This window comes from Mesocricetus auratus, unplaced genomic scaffold, assembly GCF_017639785.1.
Source record: "Mesocricetus auratus isolate SY011 unplaced genomic scaffold, BCM_Maur_2.0 Super-Scaffold_4256, whole genome shotgun sequence".
In the NCBI taxonomy this organism is placed as follows: domain Eukaryota; kingdom Metazoa; phylum Chordata; class Mammalia; order Rodentia; family Cricetidae; genus Mesocricetus; species Mesocricetus auratus.
In genome coordinates this window covers 82,704,394-82,722,431 of record NW_024429182.1, presented here as the reverse complement: position 1 = coordinate 82,722,431, position 18,038 = coordinate 82,704,394, and the positions used below count along the sequence as shown (strand labels likewise).

The 18,038-nt window shown below is 38.2% G+C and overlaps 1 protein-coding gene across 4 annotated transcripts in view; it reads right to left on the bottom strand.

Annotated features, from left to right (window-relative positions):
• Positions 1-18,038, bottom strand: part of Pik3c2a (phosphatidylinositol-4-phosphate 3-kinase catalytic subunit type 2 alpha) — a 108,239-nt gene that overhangs the window by 77,675 nt on the left and 12,526 nt on the right. For all 4 annotated transcript variants that reach the window (XM_040755886.1, XM_040755880.1, XM_040755888.1 and 1 more), the window contains one exon: positions 10,090-11,220. In XM_040755886.1, coding sequence (XP_040611820.1) covers positions 10,090-11,160 — 1,071 coding nt within the window. In that variant the 5' untranslated portion in view covers positions 11,161-11,220. The remainder of the gene's footprint in view (positions 1-10,089; positions 11,221-18,038) is intronic.

Sequence of the window (18,038 nt, the reverse complement as noted above, 5' to 3'; positions counted from 1 at the left end):
ATAAAGGGAAAGCTTCATGACAATATGAGTTTTAAAGACTCTGACACACTACTCAGAAATTAAATGGGCTAAAAGCACTAAGTCTGTAGTAGTAAATGTACTCTAAGAATATTATTCTTCAGAATTAAATGCATTGCTTCCTTATTTATACTTTATTTTCCAGAAATATGAGTTATTAAATGTGATAAGTCATACAATAAAAGTATTTTGAACTTTCCTTCTATAAAATTAATGAGAGAAAAATGAGGGGGGAAAGGTAAGAATATTAATGGTAGAGACTGGCACAGTGATACATGCCTACAATGCCAGCATTTGGGAAGTAGGAGTTGAAGGCCAGCATCAGCTACATGGCGAGTTCAAGGCTGCATGAGACCTTGCCTCAAATAAACAAAAGAAATAAAATAAAATTGTCAATATTAAAGTTAGACTCTTAATACAATAAACTTTTAGAAACATCCAGTATGCACATTTATAAAACCACATTTTTGTTTTTAAAACTAGGGTGTTGCCAGCCAAAAATTAGGTGGAGTTCGGGGAATCCTGCAGAAGAGAAAGGGAAAGGATTGCAGAAGCCAGAGAGGTCGAGAACACCACAGGAAAACTCATAGGATCAACTAACCTGGACTTACTGGGGGGCTCAGGGAGACTGAACCAACAACAACCAGGAGCCTACATGGGACTGACACAGGCATTCTACGTGCATGTTACACTTGTATAACTTGGTCCTCTTGAGGGACTCCTAACAGTGGGAACAAGGGCTGTCTCCGACTCTTATAGGCTTTTGGGACCCTACTCCTCATACTGGGTTGCCTTGCCTAGCTTTAATACATGGAGAGGTGCTTAGTTTTACTGCAACTTGATATGCCATGTTTTTTTTTTTTTAAATATTCAAGGAAGAGCTGCCCTTTCCTAAACAGAAAAGGAGTGGATGGGTGATGGGAGATGTCCTTCTGTATATATGTTTCTCTTATTGGTTGATGAATAAAACACTGATTGGCTGATTGGCCAGGAAGGGAGTATAGACAGGGCTAGGAGATGAGGAGAATTCTGGGAAACGTAGGTAGACAGAGTTGTCATGTAGAGCCTGGGAAGAGAGGATGTGTCAGGCATTCTCCGGTAAGCCAAGACCATGTGGGAATGTATAGGTTAATAAATAAGACAGAGCTAGCCAATAAAGCCCAAGCCACCTGCCAACAGTTTTATAACTAATATAGTGTCCATGTGTTCATTTGGGGCTGAAGGGGGTAGGACCAGCCAGGACAAAGAACCTCTAGTTACAGATGGGGGGTGGGAACAGAGGGAGAATAGGGTGGGGCAGAGAGACTGGGAGGAGAGGAAAGAGGGGAAACTGAAGCAGAGCCATAAAACAAACAGATAAATAAATTTATTAAACAATAAAAAAAATAGGGCGTTGCTGGACTATGTAACCTAGGCTGGCCTCAGACATTGTCTTGATCTTCCTTTCTTGGTGTTCCAAGTGCTGTGATTTATATTTAACTATTATCATTGTTAAGTATATGTATATTTTTTTACTTGCATGTGTATGCCTGGTGCTAGAAGAGGTCAGAAAAGGGAATAGGATGCCCTGGAACTGGAGTTACAGTTATCAGCCACCACATGGATGCTGGGAACCAAACTAGTGTAGCTGTTAATCTTTTTTTTTTTAATTTATTATTTTTTGTTTAACATTTATTTATTATGTATACAGTTTTCTGCCTGCATGTATACCTGCAGGCAAGAAGAGGGCACCAGATCTCATTACAGGTGGTTGTGAGTCACCATGTGGTTGCTGGGAACTGAACTCAGGACCTTTGGAAGAGCAGGCAGGGCTTTTAACCACTGAGCCATCTTTCAAGCCCCAGTAGCTGGTTTTTTTTTTTTTTTTGGTTTTACCAGACAGGGTTTCTCTGTACTGTTTTGGAGGCTGTCGGACTAGCCCAGCCTCGAACTCACAGAGATCCGCCTGACTCTGCCTCCCGAGAGCTGGGATTAAAGGCGTGTGCCACCACAGCCCAGTGTAGCTGTTGTTTTTTTAACTCTCTGCTCTTTGTACTCTTTGGGATCCTACCACCCAGTTCCCAAATAAATACATGGAGTCTTATTCTTACTTATGAATGCCCAGCCTTATGGTAGCTTGTTTCAATCCAGCTTTTTTTTTTTAATATCATCTATTTTTTGCCTCTGGGTTTTTATCTTTCTCTATTCTATATACTTTTCTTATTACTTTGTAGCTTGCTGTATAGCCAGATGGCTGGCTCCTGGAGTCTTCCCCTCTTCCTCCCCTCACTCCTTGGTCTCTCTTCCTATTTATTCTCTCTGCATGGCAGCCCTGTCTATGTCTCTCCTGCCTAGCTATTGGTGGTTTAGTCTTTATTAAGACCAATCAGGTGTTTTAAACAAAGTAACACAGCTTCACAGAATTAACAAATGCAACATAAAAGAATGTAACACATCTTTGCATCACTAAGCAAATGTTCCACAGCATAAAAAAAAGTAGCATGTCTTAATCTAATATTCCACAACAAACTAGATCCTCTGAAGAGCAATAAATGCTTCTAACCATGTAGCCTTCTAACCATGTAGCCATGTCTCTAGCTCCAAATATTTTAGATGCATGTTGTCATACCCTACTAGCAAAACCAATTTTATGAAAGTAATCTAATCTCACCATTAAAATCTCTGAAATTCGTTCAAACTAGCTAAAATAGTTATTGACCACCAGTCTGATTTAAGCTTAAAGTACCAAAAGATCTTATTAATACTGTTCCTTTTCCTGGTTTTAGTCACACACAAAAACTGCACTTAAGTATTTAGATTATTATTAACCAAACAAAAGACACTAAGAGGAAACAGGAAGTAAGCCTGCTGAGTAAGAAGAAAAACACCATTTAGAGTGGGGTTTGTAACACACAGAATTTCTAACAGGAAATGAACACATAAGTACACACAGTAATTATGAGAATAAGCAGTGCAATACTATTTCCCAACAGAAAGCATAAGCTGCAGGGAAATACTTATAAATAGACAGAGATGAGTGGTATGTGAGTGAGCATGTAAAAGCCCCAATCCAATGACTTCCAAAGTTTGTCTGTTATTGGTGCTCTCTTTACATTCTGGACTATATAAACCAAACTTTCTTTTGTTATTATAGTGCATGTGAATGATCTCTCTCTGTCTCTCTCTCTCTCTCTGTCTCTCTCTCTCTTTCCCTCCCTCCCTCCCTCCCTCCCTTCCTGTCTGTCTCTCTCTCTCTCGTGTGTGTGTGTGTGTGTGTCTGTATGAGCGTCACTGTGCATGTGCGGAGGTCAGAGTACAACACTGTGGGATCAGTTCTCTACATCTTTACACAGGTTCTGGGGATTGAATTCATGTTGTTGTGCACCAACTACTCCTCTTCTGCTTTTTTTTTATTTTTATTTTTCAAGACAGGGTTTCTCTGTATTGTTTTGGAGGCTGTCCTGGAACTAGCTTTTGAAGACTAGACTGATCTCAAACTCACAGAGATCCGCCTGCCTCTGCCTCCCGAGTGCTGGGATTAAAGGTGTCTGCCACCACTACCCGGCCCAACTTTTCTTCTTGTACATGTATAATCAGTATAAAATCTCACAAACAGTATAAGATCTTGGCATCTGGAGAAAGACTGGGGCTAGCCCAAACTACATATCAAGGCCCTGGGTCAAAAAAAAAAATTAGTAAGGCATAGGTAAGATGACTTAGAAGGTAAAGATGTTTGCTGCTAAGTCTAACCACTTGAGTAGATACATGGGTCTCATATGGTAGAACTGACTCCTGCAAACTCTCATGCCCATGTATGCACAAATGAATAGTATATGAACTTTCAAAAATTCAAGTAAATAGGCCTGAAACTTTAATATAAAAAATCCCTGCTGTAGTATTTGTAAGTCTGCAATCAAACTCTGATTGAACGCTTCTAATAATTATATTTGCAACCCAAGAGTCACCATTATGAAATAGCTATTTATAAATTCCTTGTAGATAATTAGAAATCAAACTTGCCTACTTCATTTTCTTCCCCATCTGAACTTGTTCTACTTTTTTAGATACTGAACTATAAAATTAAGTTACTAAACTAAATTCTCAAATTATAGGAAATGTAGAATTTGCTTGACTTTAAGATTTTCCTATAAAATGTAACTTTCAGCAGTGAGTACTTGTCTCGATTCAAATCTAGCACAAACTATTTTACTTAACATGCATAAAGGAAAACTTAGATATTTAAAGCATTAGAAATTTGGTATAAGCTGGCAGTGGTGGTATACGCCTTTAATCCCAGCACTTGGGACACAGAGAGACAGGCAGATCTCCATGAGTTCGAGGCCAGCCTGAGCAAGTGCAAGGAGAAGTTCCAAAGCTACACAGAGAAACCCTGTCTCGAAAAACCAAAATAAATAAATAAATAAAAAATAAAGTTGGTTTATTACTTCTTCATCATACTTTACAAGAATACCATACCTTCTAGGGATCCTATTTTATGCATTAGTTTGAAAATATACACTGGAAGTAGAAAACCGCCTAAGGGATGCAGCTCAGTAGAAGGCACTGTCTTCAATTCCTAGCACAAGCACAACAATCACACTAAGACTAAAATGATTAGCGTCCTCCTTTAAATGGCAACTTTCTAAATTTAAGTATAGTTCCCAAAAGTGATCTCAGAAATTACCTAGCATAACTATTTCATAGATGAAGAAACATAGATTGAAACCAGGAATGGCAGTACAAATCTGCTAATCTCAGCACTGGGGTGGCAGAAACAGGAGGATCAAGTCCCAAGCCAGCCTAGTCTAAATAGCAAGGTCATTCAGGACTATCTACTAAGACCACCTCAAAAAGACCAAAATAAACAAACAAATTAAAAAGCCCTCAGACCCAAGATAGTGATTTTAAACCTAATTAATACTCTCTTTTTATGGAAAAATGTATTTTTTTAAACAGAGAATTCTCAACAGAAGAATCTCACTTTAAAAAAAATTATTTATTCATTATGTATACAGTGTTCTGTCTGCATGTATGCTTGTAGACCAGAAGAGGACACCAGATCTTATCACAGATGGTTGTAAGCCACCATGTGGTTGCTGGGAATTGAACTCAGGACCTCTGGAAGAGCAGCCAGTGCTCTTAACCTCTGAGCCATCTCTCCAGCCTGGAAAAATGTAATTTTTGTCAACAGTTCTCAGATACCTTAAGATCCTGAAGACTAACTACTGTCTTCTTTTCATGACACTTGTTTATTGGTACCCCTCTCAGAATGTGCTCCAATTGAGTCAAGCACAACAGAATGATAAACACATATTGCCTCTTCAGCCACTTTTCAGTTACTCTAAGCTACTCCATGGCAGATGATATGCTACTGGTCAACTTGTGGGTGCTCAGCACTGTCAAGGTCAGCTCCTTTTCCAACTTATCATCTGGCCAATTATGTTACTTTTACCTACTTGGTTTTGACCAATAGTTCTCATTAACCTGTTTTCCTATTCTTTAATCCTTTCCCAATTTAACTAATTTAAAACATCTGACACTGCCCAAAGTTAGGTGTGATGGTTCACGCTTTTAATCTCAGCACTTGGGAAGCTGAGAAAAGAGGATAGCCAGAAGTCCGAGGCCTGTCTGAGCTAGAGTGAGAAAAACAAACAAACAAACAAAAAAACCCAATAACAACAATAAAAAAAAAAAAAAACAGGGATGTAGTTCAGGGGTAAAACACTTACCTAGCAGAAGTGAGAGGCCTTAGGGTCAATTCTTGTCACCAACAAAAAAGAGAAACAAACCCTGCTTATGTGGGACAACTTCAATGATTAATTCCTGAAGTTTGTGACAATCAGTTGACCAGATGGCTCAGACAGGGACAAATCTTGTATTTAGGAAATTATCCATTCCTATTATTCCTAGAGAATGCCTTCTGAAGGGAACCACACAGGGAAAATATCAGGATAGTACTGATGGTACATTTGAAGATGAAAAATATTTAAAACAAGCAGGAAAAGATTCACACAGGCAGACATGCATAAATATTATACCCCTTCCCTCATCAAAGGCTGGAAAGTAACCAGTCTTTGCAATCTAGCTATGGGTTTAGGGCCTTAAAGAAAGTATTCCCAGTGTGTTCTAGTTTGCTATTTTTCTTGCCATACCCCCCAGCTTCATAGACTTCTAAGGCCTGAGGTAACTTTTAAGTCTTCCATCAAGAGAGTCCAAGGGAGTTAGGCATCATCAGGACCATTTAGGGGAAAGTTTGAAAAACTATCTTTCTCCTCAAATTCCACATTCTTTCACCCTAACCCCAAATCAGAATTGAGTGGTCTCAACTTCGCAGGACACAATGACATACAAGCAGATCTAAGGAGTACATGTTTGAATATCTTCTGTAACAGGAGCTTTTTATATCTAAAACATCCTGACACCAGATCTTTGCTTCGAACAAGTAATTCCCTTCCTTCCCCTACACTACTAAAACGTTACTATGGAAAATTTGAAATACCACAAAAAAAAATAATGTAAAACACTTATGTATCTGGCTTCAACAACTATCGTATTTCACTTATAACTCTTCCTATCATGACACCTCACTTGGTTTAAGTTACATGTAATTTCATTTACAAATCATTTAAAATCAATTAATTAATTTGGTGTGTGCTCACACACTCTTGCCAGTGTGCATGTGGAGATCAGAAAGCAACTTGAGGGAATCTAATCTCTCTTTCCACCATGTAGATCCTTGGCATCAGATCATCAGGTCATCAGGCTTGGTGGCAAACACTCCTACCTGCTGGTCCATTTACAAATACATTTACCTAACTACCTATCCACCTACCCACCCACCTATCAATCAATATCTATCTATCTATCTATCTATCTATCTATCTATCTATCTTATAAGAACTGATTTAACTATAATCAGTATTATACCAAATTATTAACATAATTCCTTAACTTCTCTACATAACAATTTCATTCACTTTTTGTAAATATAGGGATACATTATCCTGCCCTTGTGAATGTAACTATCTCAGTAGCTTTCTAAACAAAACAATTCAATATGAACATATACAATCCAGATAAAACTATGTACGTTCTTATATTCTGACTCCTAGTCTTAAAACAGTAGAGAACCGGTCTACCCAGAAACTTCAATTTGTTTAAGATAGTTACTACATCTTTATTGTGGAATAATCCTTTTTGCACACTAAAGATATGTCACTGGCTGGTTTAATGAAAAACTAGGTAGGCTTTCCAGGCACAGAGGATGCTGGGAAGAAGGGCAAGGTCTCGAAGAGAAGCTGAGAAAGCATGACATATAGGAAAGATATGAGTAACAAGTCATGAGCTACATGGCAGGCCATAAATTAATAGAAATGGGTTAATTTAAGTTATAAGAGCTAGTTAGAAACAAGTTTTTGGCTGAGCTTTCATAATAATAAGTCTCTGTGTCATTAGAGAGCAGACAGTCCCAATGATAAAGTCTGACTAAGCATCTTTTTATTATTAAATTTTATTTATTCATTCATTTCATTTCATTCATTTGTTTTATCAAGATAGGGTTTCTCTGTGTAGCCCTGGCCATGCTAGAACTTTAGTTGAGTATACCACGCTGGCCTCAAACTCACAGAGATCTGTCTGCCTCTGCCTCCCTAGTGGTGAGATTAAAGGTGTGCACCATCCCTGCAAGGAGAGTGCTACCATGCCAGGCCTTGATTACTGCATTTTAACAAGGGGGAGAGGAAGAGGAAGAAACGATGATCAATTGGAATTAAACTAGGGGTAAATTCACATACAGCTGATAAACTATTTAAGTTTCCTATAAGATCAAAGGTTCAATTTTTCTTTGATAGTGAGATTACAACTTTCTATTGCCCCAAAGTGAGTGGGCTCCAGGTAGCTGCCCTTTTCAAACAACTACAAACAGCTGACATCTCAAGCCCTGACTAGTGGCACCATACACAGAATTTAACTTATAAAATATAGATTGCTATTCAAACAAGCGGGAACTCATCAGTACCCTACAGTACAAGGTGGAAGATCTGGGGACGACTAACTTTCCTTCTCCTCCACTCACTTAAGAAAATTTGGACAAAAGTCACAATTTTAGCCAGGCGTTGGTGGCGCACGCCTTTAATCCCAGCACTCTGGAGGCAGAGGCAGGCGGATCTCTGTGAGTTCGAGGCCAGCCTGGTCTACGAAGTGAGTTCCAGGACAGCCTCCAAAGCTACAGAGAAACCCTGTCTCGAAAAACAAACAAACAAAAAAGTCACAATTTTAACCATTTAAAACTGTATAACTCTGCAGGTTCAGGACATTCAAAATTTGGTACAATCACCAACAATTTCAGAAGTTTCATTACTTCAAAGAGCAGCCTGTACTGTTATGCCATTCCACATACAGCAATCTGGCCCATACAAACACTAATTTGCTTCCTTTTTCTACACATTTGCCCCCTTTAAAAATTATTTATGCTGGGCAGTGGTGGCGCACACCTTTCATCCCAGCACTTGGGAGGTAGAGGCAGGCGGATCTCTATGAGTTCGAGGCCAGCCTGGTCTACAGATCTCTGTGAGTTCGAGGCCAGCCTGGTCTACAGAGTTCCTGAACTTTCATACATCACTGGTAGGAATGTAAGTGGTGCAATGTTATGGAAAACAGTACATATACATAGTTGGGCATATTAGCGCCTGTTTGAAACAGCAGCCTTTAGAAGGCTGAGGGATGAAGAGCATGAGTTCAAGGCCAAGCCTGTGTTACATAGTGAGAGACTATATAACCCAAACCAAACCAAACAAACTATACAGAAAACTACCATATGACCACTCAAGTACATTGCCCACCTCACTCCCCACCACTACCACCACTGCCATGTTGTTTTTGAGGCAGACTTTCACTATGTAGTCCTGGTGGGCCTGGAAACTGCTATACAGACCAGGCTAGCCTCAAACTCAGAGATCTGTCTGCCTCTGCTTCCTCAGTGCTTCTATTAAAGGTATGAACGCCATGCATTGGTGCTTTTCTTTTCTAATCCTTAAACATTTCCAAGACCTACAGATATTATAATATTTGTAATGGCATGCTTGTAAAGGAAAATTCTAAAGTGTGCCTGACTCTTTTCTGACCAAAGACATACTATTTCTGTTACCCTTTAACTAACAGTATCTCACACCCAGCACTTTGGCAGATCTAGTAGGAGGTCCATTCCAAATCTGAGGCCAGTTTGAGACTTGTCTCAAATAAAGGAGCTGGAAAGCATTGGTGCTCTCACCAATGACCAGATTCAGTTCCCAGCACCTACATGGTGGCTCACAGCTATCTGTAACTCTGATGTCCTTTTCTGGTCTCCATGTGCACTCAACATATGTGGGGCACAGACATACAAGCAGATGAAACACCCACACATATAAAATAAAAATAAGTCTTTAAAAAATTCTAACTAAAAAAACCCTCAAAGAATTGAAAAAAAAACCAACATAAACTAGTAATAACCTTTATACTACAATTCTATTCTTCTCCTTTATCAATATGGGTATTTAAGGAAAAACCTTTAAATGGCCCTTTTCCTAGCTCTCTGAAATTATGTTTTTCTTTGTATCTTTTATGTTTAGGAACAAAAGAAAGTGTGTTCAAATTTGTATAATGGGTGGCAGAAAAAAATCGCTTGCTTGCCCTGAAAATAAGAGAATAAAAAGGAAGGTTCACATATAATACAGAAAGACCTAGAATATCTTCAACTCACCTCAGTGATAGAGGACCTTCAACTAGGCTGATCTTGATTGTTTATTTTTGAGGCTTGCCTGGTAATCAATCATTATGTAGACCAGGCTGGCCTCAGACTCACAAGAGATCCACCTGCCTCTGGTAACACAGGCTTAATTAGGTTTTTATTTCTAGTCTTACAAAAAAACTAAGCAATTTTTCAGTTAACTTAATCACATTTAATCTTTTGCCACCCCAAAAAGAACCATGGTCACCTTGTGACAAAGAAAAGCAAGATTAAGAAAAACTCCCCCACACCCCAACAAATGATTCACATAAAAGTATACTCTGTTTTACTACTGAATTTAAGAAGTTAGCAAGCAGAGACTATACCTGAGATGCTTGGCCTTGGGCTTTTGTAAGTTGAGCTGTCCGAATGTTTAAAGACTGGCTTCTTGTTACAGTTGCCCCAGAAAGGTATTTTCCATTCATCTTTCTTTCTAGGTGACAACTTGCCAGAGACCTCTCTTCAAGAAGAACAGCATCCCAAGGATCCTCTGCTAGCAAAACTGGATTCTTCTTCTCTTCTTCATGTTCTAGCATCTCCACACTGTCCACCTTAGGCTTACTTAAAGGATCCAAGTCTAACCAGTCAAATTTACTGATGTCTTCAGACTTTGGAGATACCTGTAGATTGCAGCCTGAAGCTTTCGAATTTGCTATTTCCAAATCAGTCCGTGCTTTCCCATTTTTTAAAAATTCTGATGTACTTGCTATTTTGTCAAATAGTTTTGCCATGTCAGGACTGACTAGTGGCCGATAGACTGGTAAACTTCCTTGCGGATGAAATGATGTGGAAGGTGTCAAAGGATATGAAAAGTATGGAGACTGTCCTGGAAATCTTAAATACACAGATTCTGTAGATGGAAAAGCAGGCATCCTTGGACTGAAGCCATTTTGGAATGCAGCCTGTTTACTGTATGTTGAAGGATAAATAGAAGGTACAGTATATGTAGAAGTCCCTGAAAATCCAGGGGTCCACTGTCCTCTTTGAATAGTAGGTCTAAGATACAACTGTGCTGAAAATGAAGGGCTCAGAACAGGAGTAACTGGCAATACAGGGTTTTTTCTAGTCTCAAAATTGTCATCCAGCAGTATCTTCTCCAGTTCAGCTTGGGTGAGCTTTTCTACATCAATATCTACTGCTCTTTTTTGGGAGTCCGACTCAGGAAACACCATGAGATCATATTCCTGTTTGTTAAAACCTTGTGTTCTTTGTCTAGTGCTGCTAGACAGCTCAAAGCCTCTAGGACTGCCAGTCATTTGTCTATCCTTCTGCAGTTTTGCTAAGGCCTCTGCTTCCATTTGTAATGCTTCTGCTTTGTCCACATCTTTGGTTCTTATTGGTTCTGGATGTGAAGATGAACACTGTTTGAATTCATTGTTGTTGGAAATCTGAGCCATGTCCACAAAACAAAACAAACCTCTTAATCTTTTTTCTTGTAGCTTCCAAAATACCAAGACCTATATATAAAAATAAACATAACACTCAGTTAAATTTTCTAGACACAAATTTATTTTGTTTAAACCTATCCCTGCTGGATGTGGTGGCACATGCCTTTAATCCCAGCACTTAAGGGGAAGAGGTAGGCAGATTCTTGCGTTTGAGGTGAGTATGGTGTACATGGTGAGTTCCAGGTCAGACAGGGATACATAGTTACATGCCATTTCAAAAAACAAACAAATAAGTTAAATACACACAAATAAAATACGTGAAAGGCTTCATGAAATACTAATGGAAACCTTATCCACTTTTAGGTTCAGAAGACTCTGAACCACACACTTTACCCTACTTCCTGAGTTATCAAAATACTTGGCAGAGCAAGTGAAGTTAAAGAGGCTCACATCAGCTGTCACAACGCCTGTCATTTCCCAGTGGCACTCTGGCTTTATTCTTGGCATGAAAGGACAAGTACCATTCACATATTTCCAAGATAGAGCTTATGATTATGCAACTAAGAAGTCAAAATAGCTATGATCCTCTTGTTATTTATTTATTATACTGCTCAAGAGCAAACTTTATCAGTTAATAAAATAAACACCTCTTCTTGATCAAAATCTATGAAAAATTATTGAAACTTTTTTATACTGCAGAAATGTTTAAAGTGTATAAAGTATCACAGCTTATAACAGTAAAACAAGCGTTAAAATTATAAAATGCTATAATATTCCACTCAAATATTTTATTGTAATTTAATTCATCGTATAGTTTTAGGTTGCAAGATATTTGATTACACTGTGAAAAGATATGTCACTGTGACTGGTTTAATAAAAACTAACTGGCCAATAGGTGGGCAGGAAGTATAAGCAGGACTTCTAGATAGAGACAGCACTGGGAAAAAGGAAGAAAGAGTTGCCAGCTGGATGCAGAGAAAACAGGAGAGGTAAAAGCCACAAGTCATGTGGCAGCATATAGATTAATAGAAATGGGCTAATTTAAACTATAAGAGCTAGTTAGAAACAAGTCTAAGATAAGGCCAAATCTTCATAATTAATAAGAAGTCTCTGTCTTATTTTTGTGAGCTGGCAGCCAAAGAAAAATCCATCTACATTTGTTCAACTATATTCATAGCAGCATTATTAATAATAGCCAGAACCTAGAAACAACCTAGGTGCTCCTCAACCAAAGAAAGGATAAGGAAAATGTGGTACATTTACACAATGGAGTACAACTTGATAAAACAAAGCAAAACAACAACAACAACAACAAAAAACCTGACAATTTGAAATATGCAGGCAAATGGACAGAGCTAGAAAAAGCCATCCTGAGAGAGGAATCCCAGACCCAGAATGACCAATATAATATGCTCTTTTTCTCATGTTTTTTATTTGTCCAACACTGATGTGGTAGCTTTTGTTTTATCTTATTATATTATATATTTTATTATGTTGTTTTCTAATAAGAGACAGAAAGGGGGTAATCTAGATGAGTGGGGAGGTGGGGAGGAACTGGGAGAAATAGAGGGGAAACTGTAATTAGGATAAATTATGCGAAAAAATATATTTTTCAATAAAAGGAAAACAAAAAACATGGGACCCTGTCAAAAAAGAAGGGGATGGGATGCTAGAGTAATGGTTTCCAGAGGACCCAGGTTCAATTCTTAGCATCAATACGCTGACTCATAACTAACTGTAACTCTCGTTCCAAAGGATTGATTGTCCTTTTCTGGCACTCTAAGTGTGCCAGGCATTAAAGTGGTACACACACATGTATACAAAACACCCATTATATCTACAATAAAATGTTCAATTCTTATTAATCTTATTATAATTTTTATCCATAAAATTGTTTTTCCTGTATGTATGTCTGTGCACCACATGCATGCCTGGTATCCATAGAGGTCAGCAAGAAGCATTGGATCCCCTGGAGTCACAGATGGTTGTGAATTACCATGCAGGTGCTGAGAATGGAGCCCAAGTCCTTTGCAAGAACAAGTGCTTTTAAAAAACTGAGCAATCTAAACTAGCTTCTAAATAATTGTTTTGTATTTTAATTTAAAAAGGAAGGAAAGAAGGAGCTATATGATCTTTTGCAAGTGAAAGTGTTCTAATTTTAATTTTAAAGATGGAAAATTAAAAGCCAGATTAAAGATATAATGCAGTATCTACCACTAACCTTCACAGTAACTCTTTGCTGATCACAAAGGCTGTGGCTACTTTAAAATCCTCTAAACCAGGGCAATTACACTAGTCAATCAAATGTTTGGACACTATTTGCATGCCCTAAAACAAAGGAATTAATTAAAAAGCTCCTTGCTCATTCTGTGGCAGACATTCATTTACAATTTAAATTTAAACTTCAGGAAAAATAAAACAAGTCAGTCTTGTTACTCATCTAAATGTTTTCTGATCTTAACAATTCAAGAAACTTAGCCAAGCGTGGTTGGCTCCCTGAACACTGGAGGATGATGTTCCAGAAAGTTGGAGGGGGGGATGGTGCATCAAGGGGTGTGTACCAGTCATGAGTTCCCAGTCTAACTTGTACTATATTGTCAAACTTTATAAAAAAAGAAATCTGACAACATGAGCTTAAATTCTCAGTACCCACATGGGTGAAAGAAAAAGCCACTTCCTGAAGAGAAAGGCAATTCTTCCAGGTTTTCCAGGTTATCTTCTAAACACTGTCACATACACACAAACACAATTTTTAAAACCTAAAGTAACAAAATAACAAAAAATTTAAAACTTAAAGTAACAAAAGAAAAAGAAGCAATGGTTGTAGTTCAACAACAGACACAATTCTTTCTGCTGTCAGTCACCATCATGGCTTGAATGTATGCTCCTTGGAAGAGCTTGTCCCAGTTGGCTCTGCTCTATTGCTCTACTGCCTATATCCCCAACCTGGCTGAAGGTAACATCCCATGGTGTCAAGGATAAGATTTACAAACTGGCCTCAGAGAGTAGTGTGATCTTGAGGGGCTCATGGTGCCACAGGTCTGTTTTGTAACTGGCAATAAAATTTAAGAGTCCTTTAGTCCAAAGCCTTACCCCTGATCTTCCTGAGTATTTCTACCATTTCATTAAGAAAGCAGTCACTGGCCAGGCAGAGGTGGCGCACGCCTTTAATCCTAGCACTCGGGAGGCAGAGGCAGGCGGATCTCTGTGAGTTCGAGGCCAGGCTGGACTGACAGCCTCCAAAACAATACAGAGAAACCCTGTCTCATAAAACCAAAAAAAAAAAAAAAAAGCAGTCACTGTCTGAAAGCATCTTGAGGATCAGAAAGGATAAAGATGTTAAATTAAGCCTTACTGCGATAGACAGATGAATTTCATTGACTTATTATAAAACTAAGCAGATCCTCCTCTCAACTGGAAGTATGAGTCATCCATGACCTCTGTTCTAGTGGCATAAATCTATCTTAAATACTCAAGTAATAAAATCACTTAAAAAAACTAGACACTATCCTAATATGACAATGATATAGAATCAATTATGCCACTATTGGAAATAAAATTATGAACCTGGGAAGACAGCTCAAGTCAGTAAAGTGCTTGCCACAAGGGCCTAAGTTTGATCCCCAGCATCCATGTAAAAACCCAGACATGGTTGCACAGGCTTGTGATCACAGCACTGAGGAGGTGGTTTCAGGTAAATGGGTCCCTGGTGCTCACTGGTCAGCCAGCCTAGCCTAATCAGCTGACTTCCAGTGACTGACCCTGTCTCAAAAAGAAGATGGACAGCACTTGAGGAAGGACACCCAACACTGACTTCTGATACACAATCACTCTCTCTCTCTCTCTCTCTCTCTCTCTCTCTCTCTCTCTCTCTCTCTCTCTCTCTCTCATGAAAATTATAATTACTAATGCTTGATAAAAATACAATAGTAAGTACCTACATATTTCTATCTATATAGAGCTAGAGATACATATAGATACTGTCACATAGTATATAAGCAATTTAATCCTTGCAAATTTTACAAAATCCTATTGCTAATATCTCTGGTTCACAAATGAAGAAACATAAGCACAGTTACATAACATGCCTAAAGTTAGAGCAGGTAGGTGCTAGAAAAAATACTCAGCACTTGCTCTTTCAGAAGACTTGGGTTTGGTTCCCAGAATTCACAAGGTGATTCAAAACCATCCATTTCTCGAGGTCCAGAGAGTCCGATACCTTCTTCTGTTCTCCAAGGCACCAGGCACACAGATGGTGTACATACATACATACACGCAGACAAAGAATTCATACTCATAAAACAAATAAATCTAAAAAGTAAAATAAAAGTAAACTTATAGCAGATAACAAGTGTGGAATGAATCCAAGCACTACTAACTTACATGATACACTTTTAAATTAACTGGAACCAATATAGGCTTAAATCACCATAAACTATCCATCATAAATATCAAATTTCCTTCTCAATCTTGGACTATTTTTTCCTGCACTGATAAATTTTGCTTCAGTCCTATCATGAGACAGTTAACACTGCTATTTAATTACAACATACACAATTTATCTGTTAATTTACCATCAACAAATGACTAGTGCATTTATAATTTCAGTGAGGGTAAGAATTTTTCCTCACTTCTATAAACAGATTTCTAATGACCAGACATACCCTTCCTTTTATCAAAGAGAAGCTCAAACTGGAAAACAAAAATCAGGCAAAAACAGCTCATTTATTAACAATTCTCTCTTTACTGGGGAAAAAAAATCAAATGGTTGGGTTTAGAATAAGTGGGGAGAGGCAATTATCTTAAAGGAATATGACAACAGAGAACTAAAAATAGGTGCTCCATCTCTATTAGAGACTGAAATACCAATAGATGAAAAGAGAATATTCTATCTCTGATTCATGGGAAGGGAGAACTCATTTAAAAAGAGAAGCCAAGTACTTTGGTATTAAACACTAATTTGTCACAAAAAAGATTAGAAGATACAGAATGCACAGAATTTAAATGAAAATTTAATATTTTCACCAACTTTATTAATGTATTTATTTTATGTGTATGAGTATTTTGACTGCATGTATGTCTGGGTACCACATGCATGCAGTGCCCATGGTAGCCAAAAGAGAGTGTCAGATCCCCTTGGTAGAGGAATTACAAACAGTTGTTACTTGCCATGTGGGGGCTGGGACTCAAACCACAACATCCTTAGCTATAATATAACAGAGTCCAAGGCCGCCTGAGCTATATGAGAACTGTTTCAAAAGCAAAACACCTAAAACAAAATATGTATTTTAAATAAAAGATGTGCTTATTATGGTAGTTAACTGATGATGAGCAGCAGGGAAACTCCTTCCTCTATTGAAGGTATCAACAATTCACACTTAATGGGAAACCTTGAAATTTTCCTTATGGCCATAAACAAAATCGGAATGCCAACTATCACCTTAATTCAACATTTCAACCAGTTCTAGACAGTACACTAAGGTAAGAAAAAGAAATAACAGCAGCAAATAGGAAAATTAAACTACTAGCTGGCTGTCCACTATTTGAAATTATTAAGACTAGAACTATTTCAGATTTTAGAATATTTGCATATTGAGATGTATAAAAGTTCTAAACAGGTACATATTTAATACACACCTTATACAGAGCCCAAATATATGTTTTCTTCTCATTGTTTTGTTTTATGAGACAAAATTTTGCTGTATTGCTCAAGCTGATCTTGAATTCATGGCAACCCACCTGTCTCAGCTTCCCAAAATCTGCTGTAAGCCACCAAATAACTTGATAACTTTGGAGTTTTGGGAGTAGTATTAGGCATTGAATCTGAAACCTCATATGTGTTAGACAAGCTCTCTATCCCAGCCTGGGAGCTATCTTAAATGGAACAAACTATAGGCCACCAATTTCTTTCTCATGCAGATGAACATCATGTGCATCCTTTTTTTTCAAAGCCTTATGATATGATCCCTTTTAGCTGGATCAAAATACATTACTACAGGGAAGGGAGAGGGAACTGGGATTGACATGTGAAACAAGCTATTTAAAATTGAAATAATAAAAAAAAAGAAAAAATACATTACTACTGTGAAGTTATTTCGAGAAGTATACTTCATGTCTGTTTGGGAAGTAGTTATCCAGGCCTTGAGTTCAATAGAGCAATTTTGCTAAACATAAAAAAGAAAAACCCCAGGTGACATCTATGTATATCTAAAGACCTAAAGACATGAAAGCAATTCTCTGCCCTCAGAGAATGTAGAGAATAAAAAGAGAGGCAAGAGAGAAATCAAGAATTCCAATAATACTCAAGTAGGACACAAAAACAGGAAAAGAATGACAGGGAAATACAGGAATTTCTAAGGATCAATATTGTCAGAATCCACAGAGACAGGATAAGGACTGAGGGGGGGAATCTAAAAGCTCCCCAGTGACTTTATGAGAAACACACTTATTGAAATACATTCTCCTAAAAGTTCATGCCTTTGTGTTATGGACACACAAAGTCCGTTTGTATGCCAGGGATAAACACTGATCTACTGCCCAGGCCTCCTCACTGACTCTCACACTCAGGGGGTCTGGATCAGTCCCATGCTGGCCTCCCAGCTGTTGGTCTGGGGGCCAAGAGCTCTCCCTTGTTCAGAAGAGGGATGCTCTCTCAGCCTGGACTCTTAGGGGAGTGCCTGGACCCTGCCCTGAGTGAAATGACAGACTCTAGATATCCCCTATGTGGAAGGAAGTGGTGATAGGGTGGGAGGCTGGGAGGAATGGGGGGGTGGGAGGAGGAAAGGGAGAGGGAACTGGGATTGACATATGAAGCAAGCTATTTAAAATTAAAATAATTAATTAAATTTTTTTAAAGTTCATGCCTTTAATCAAAGAACTTAGAAGGC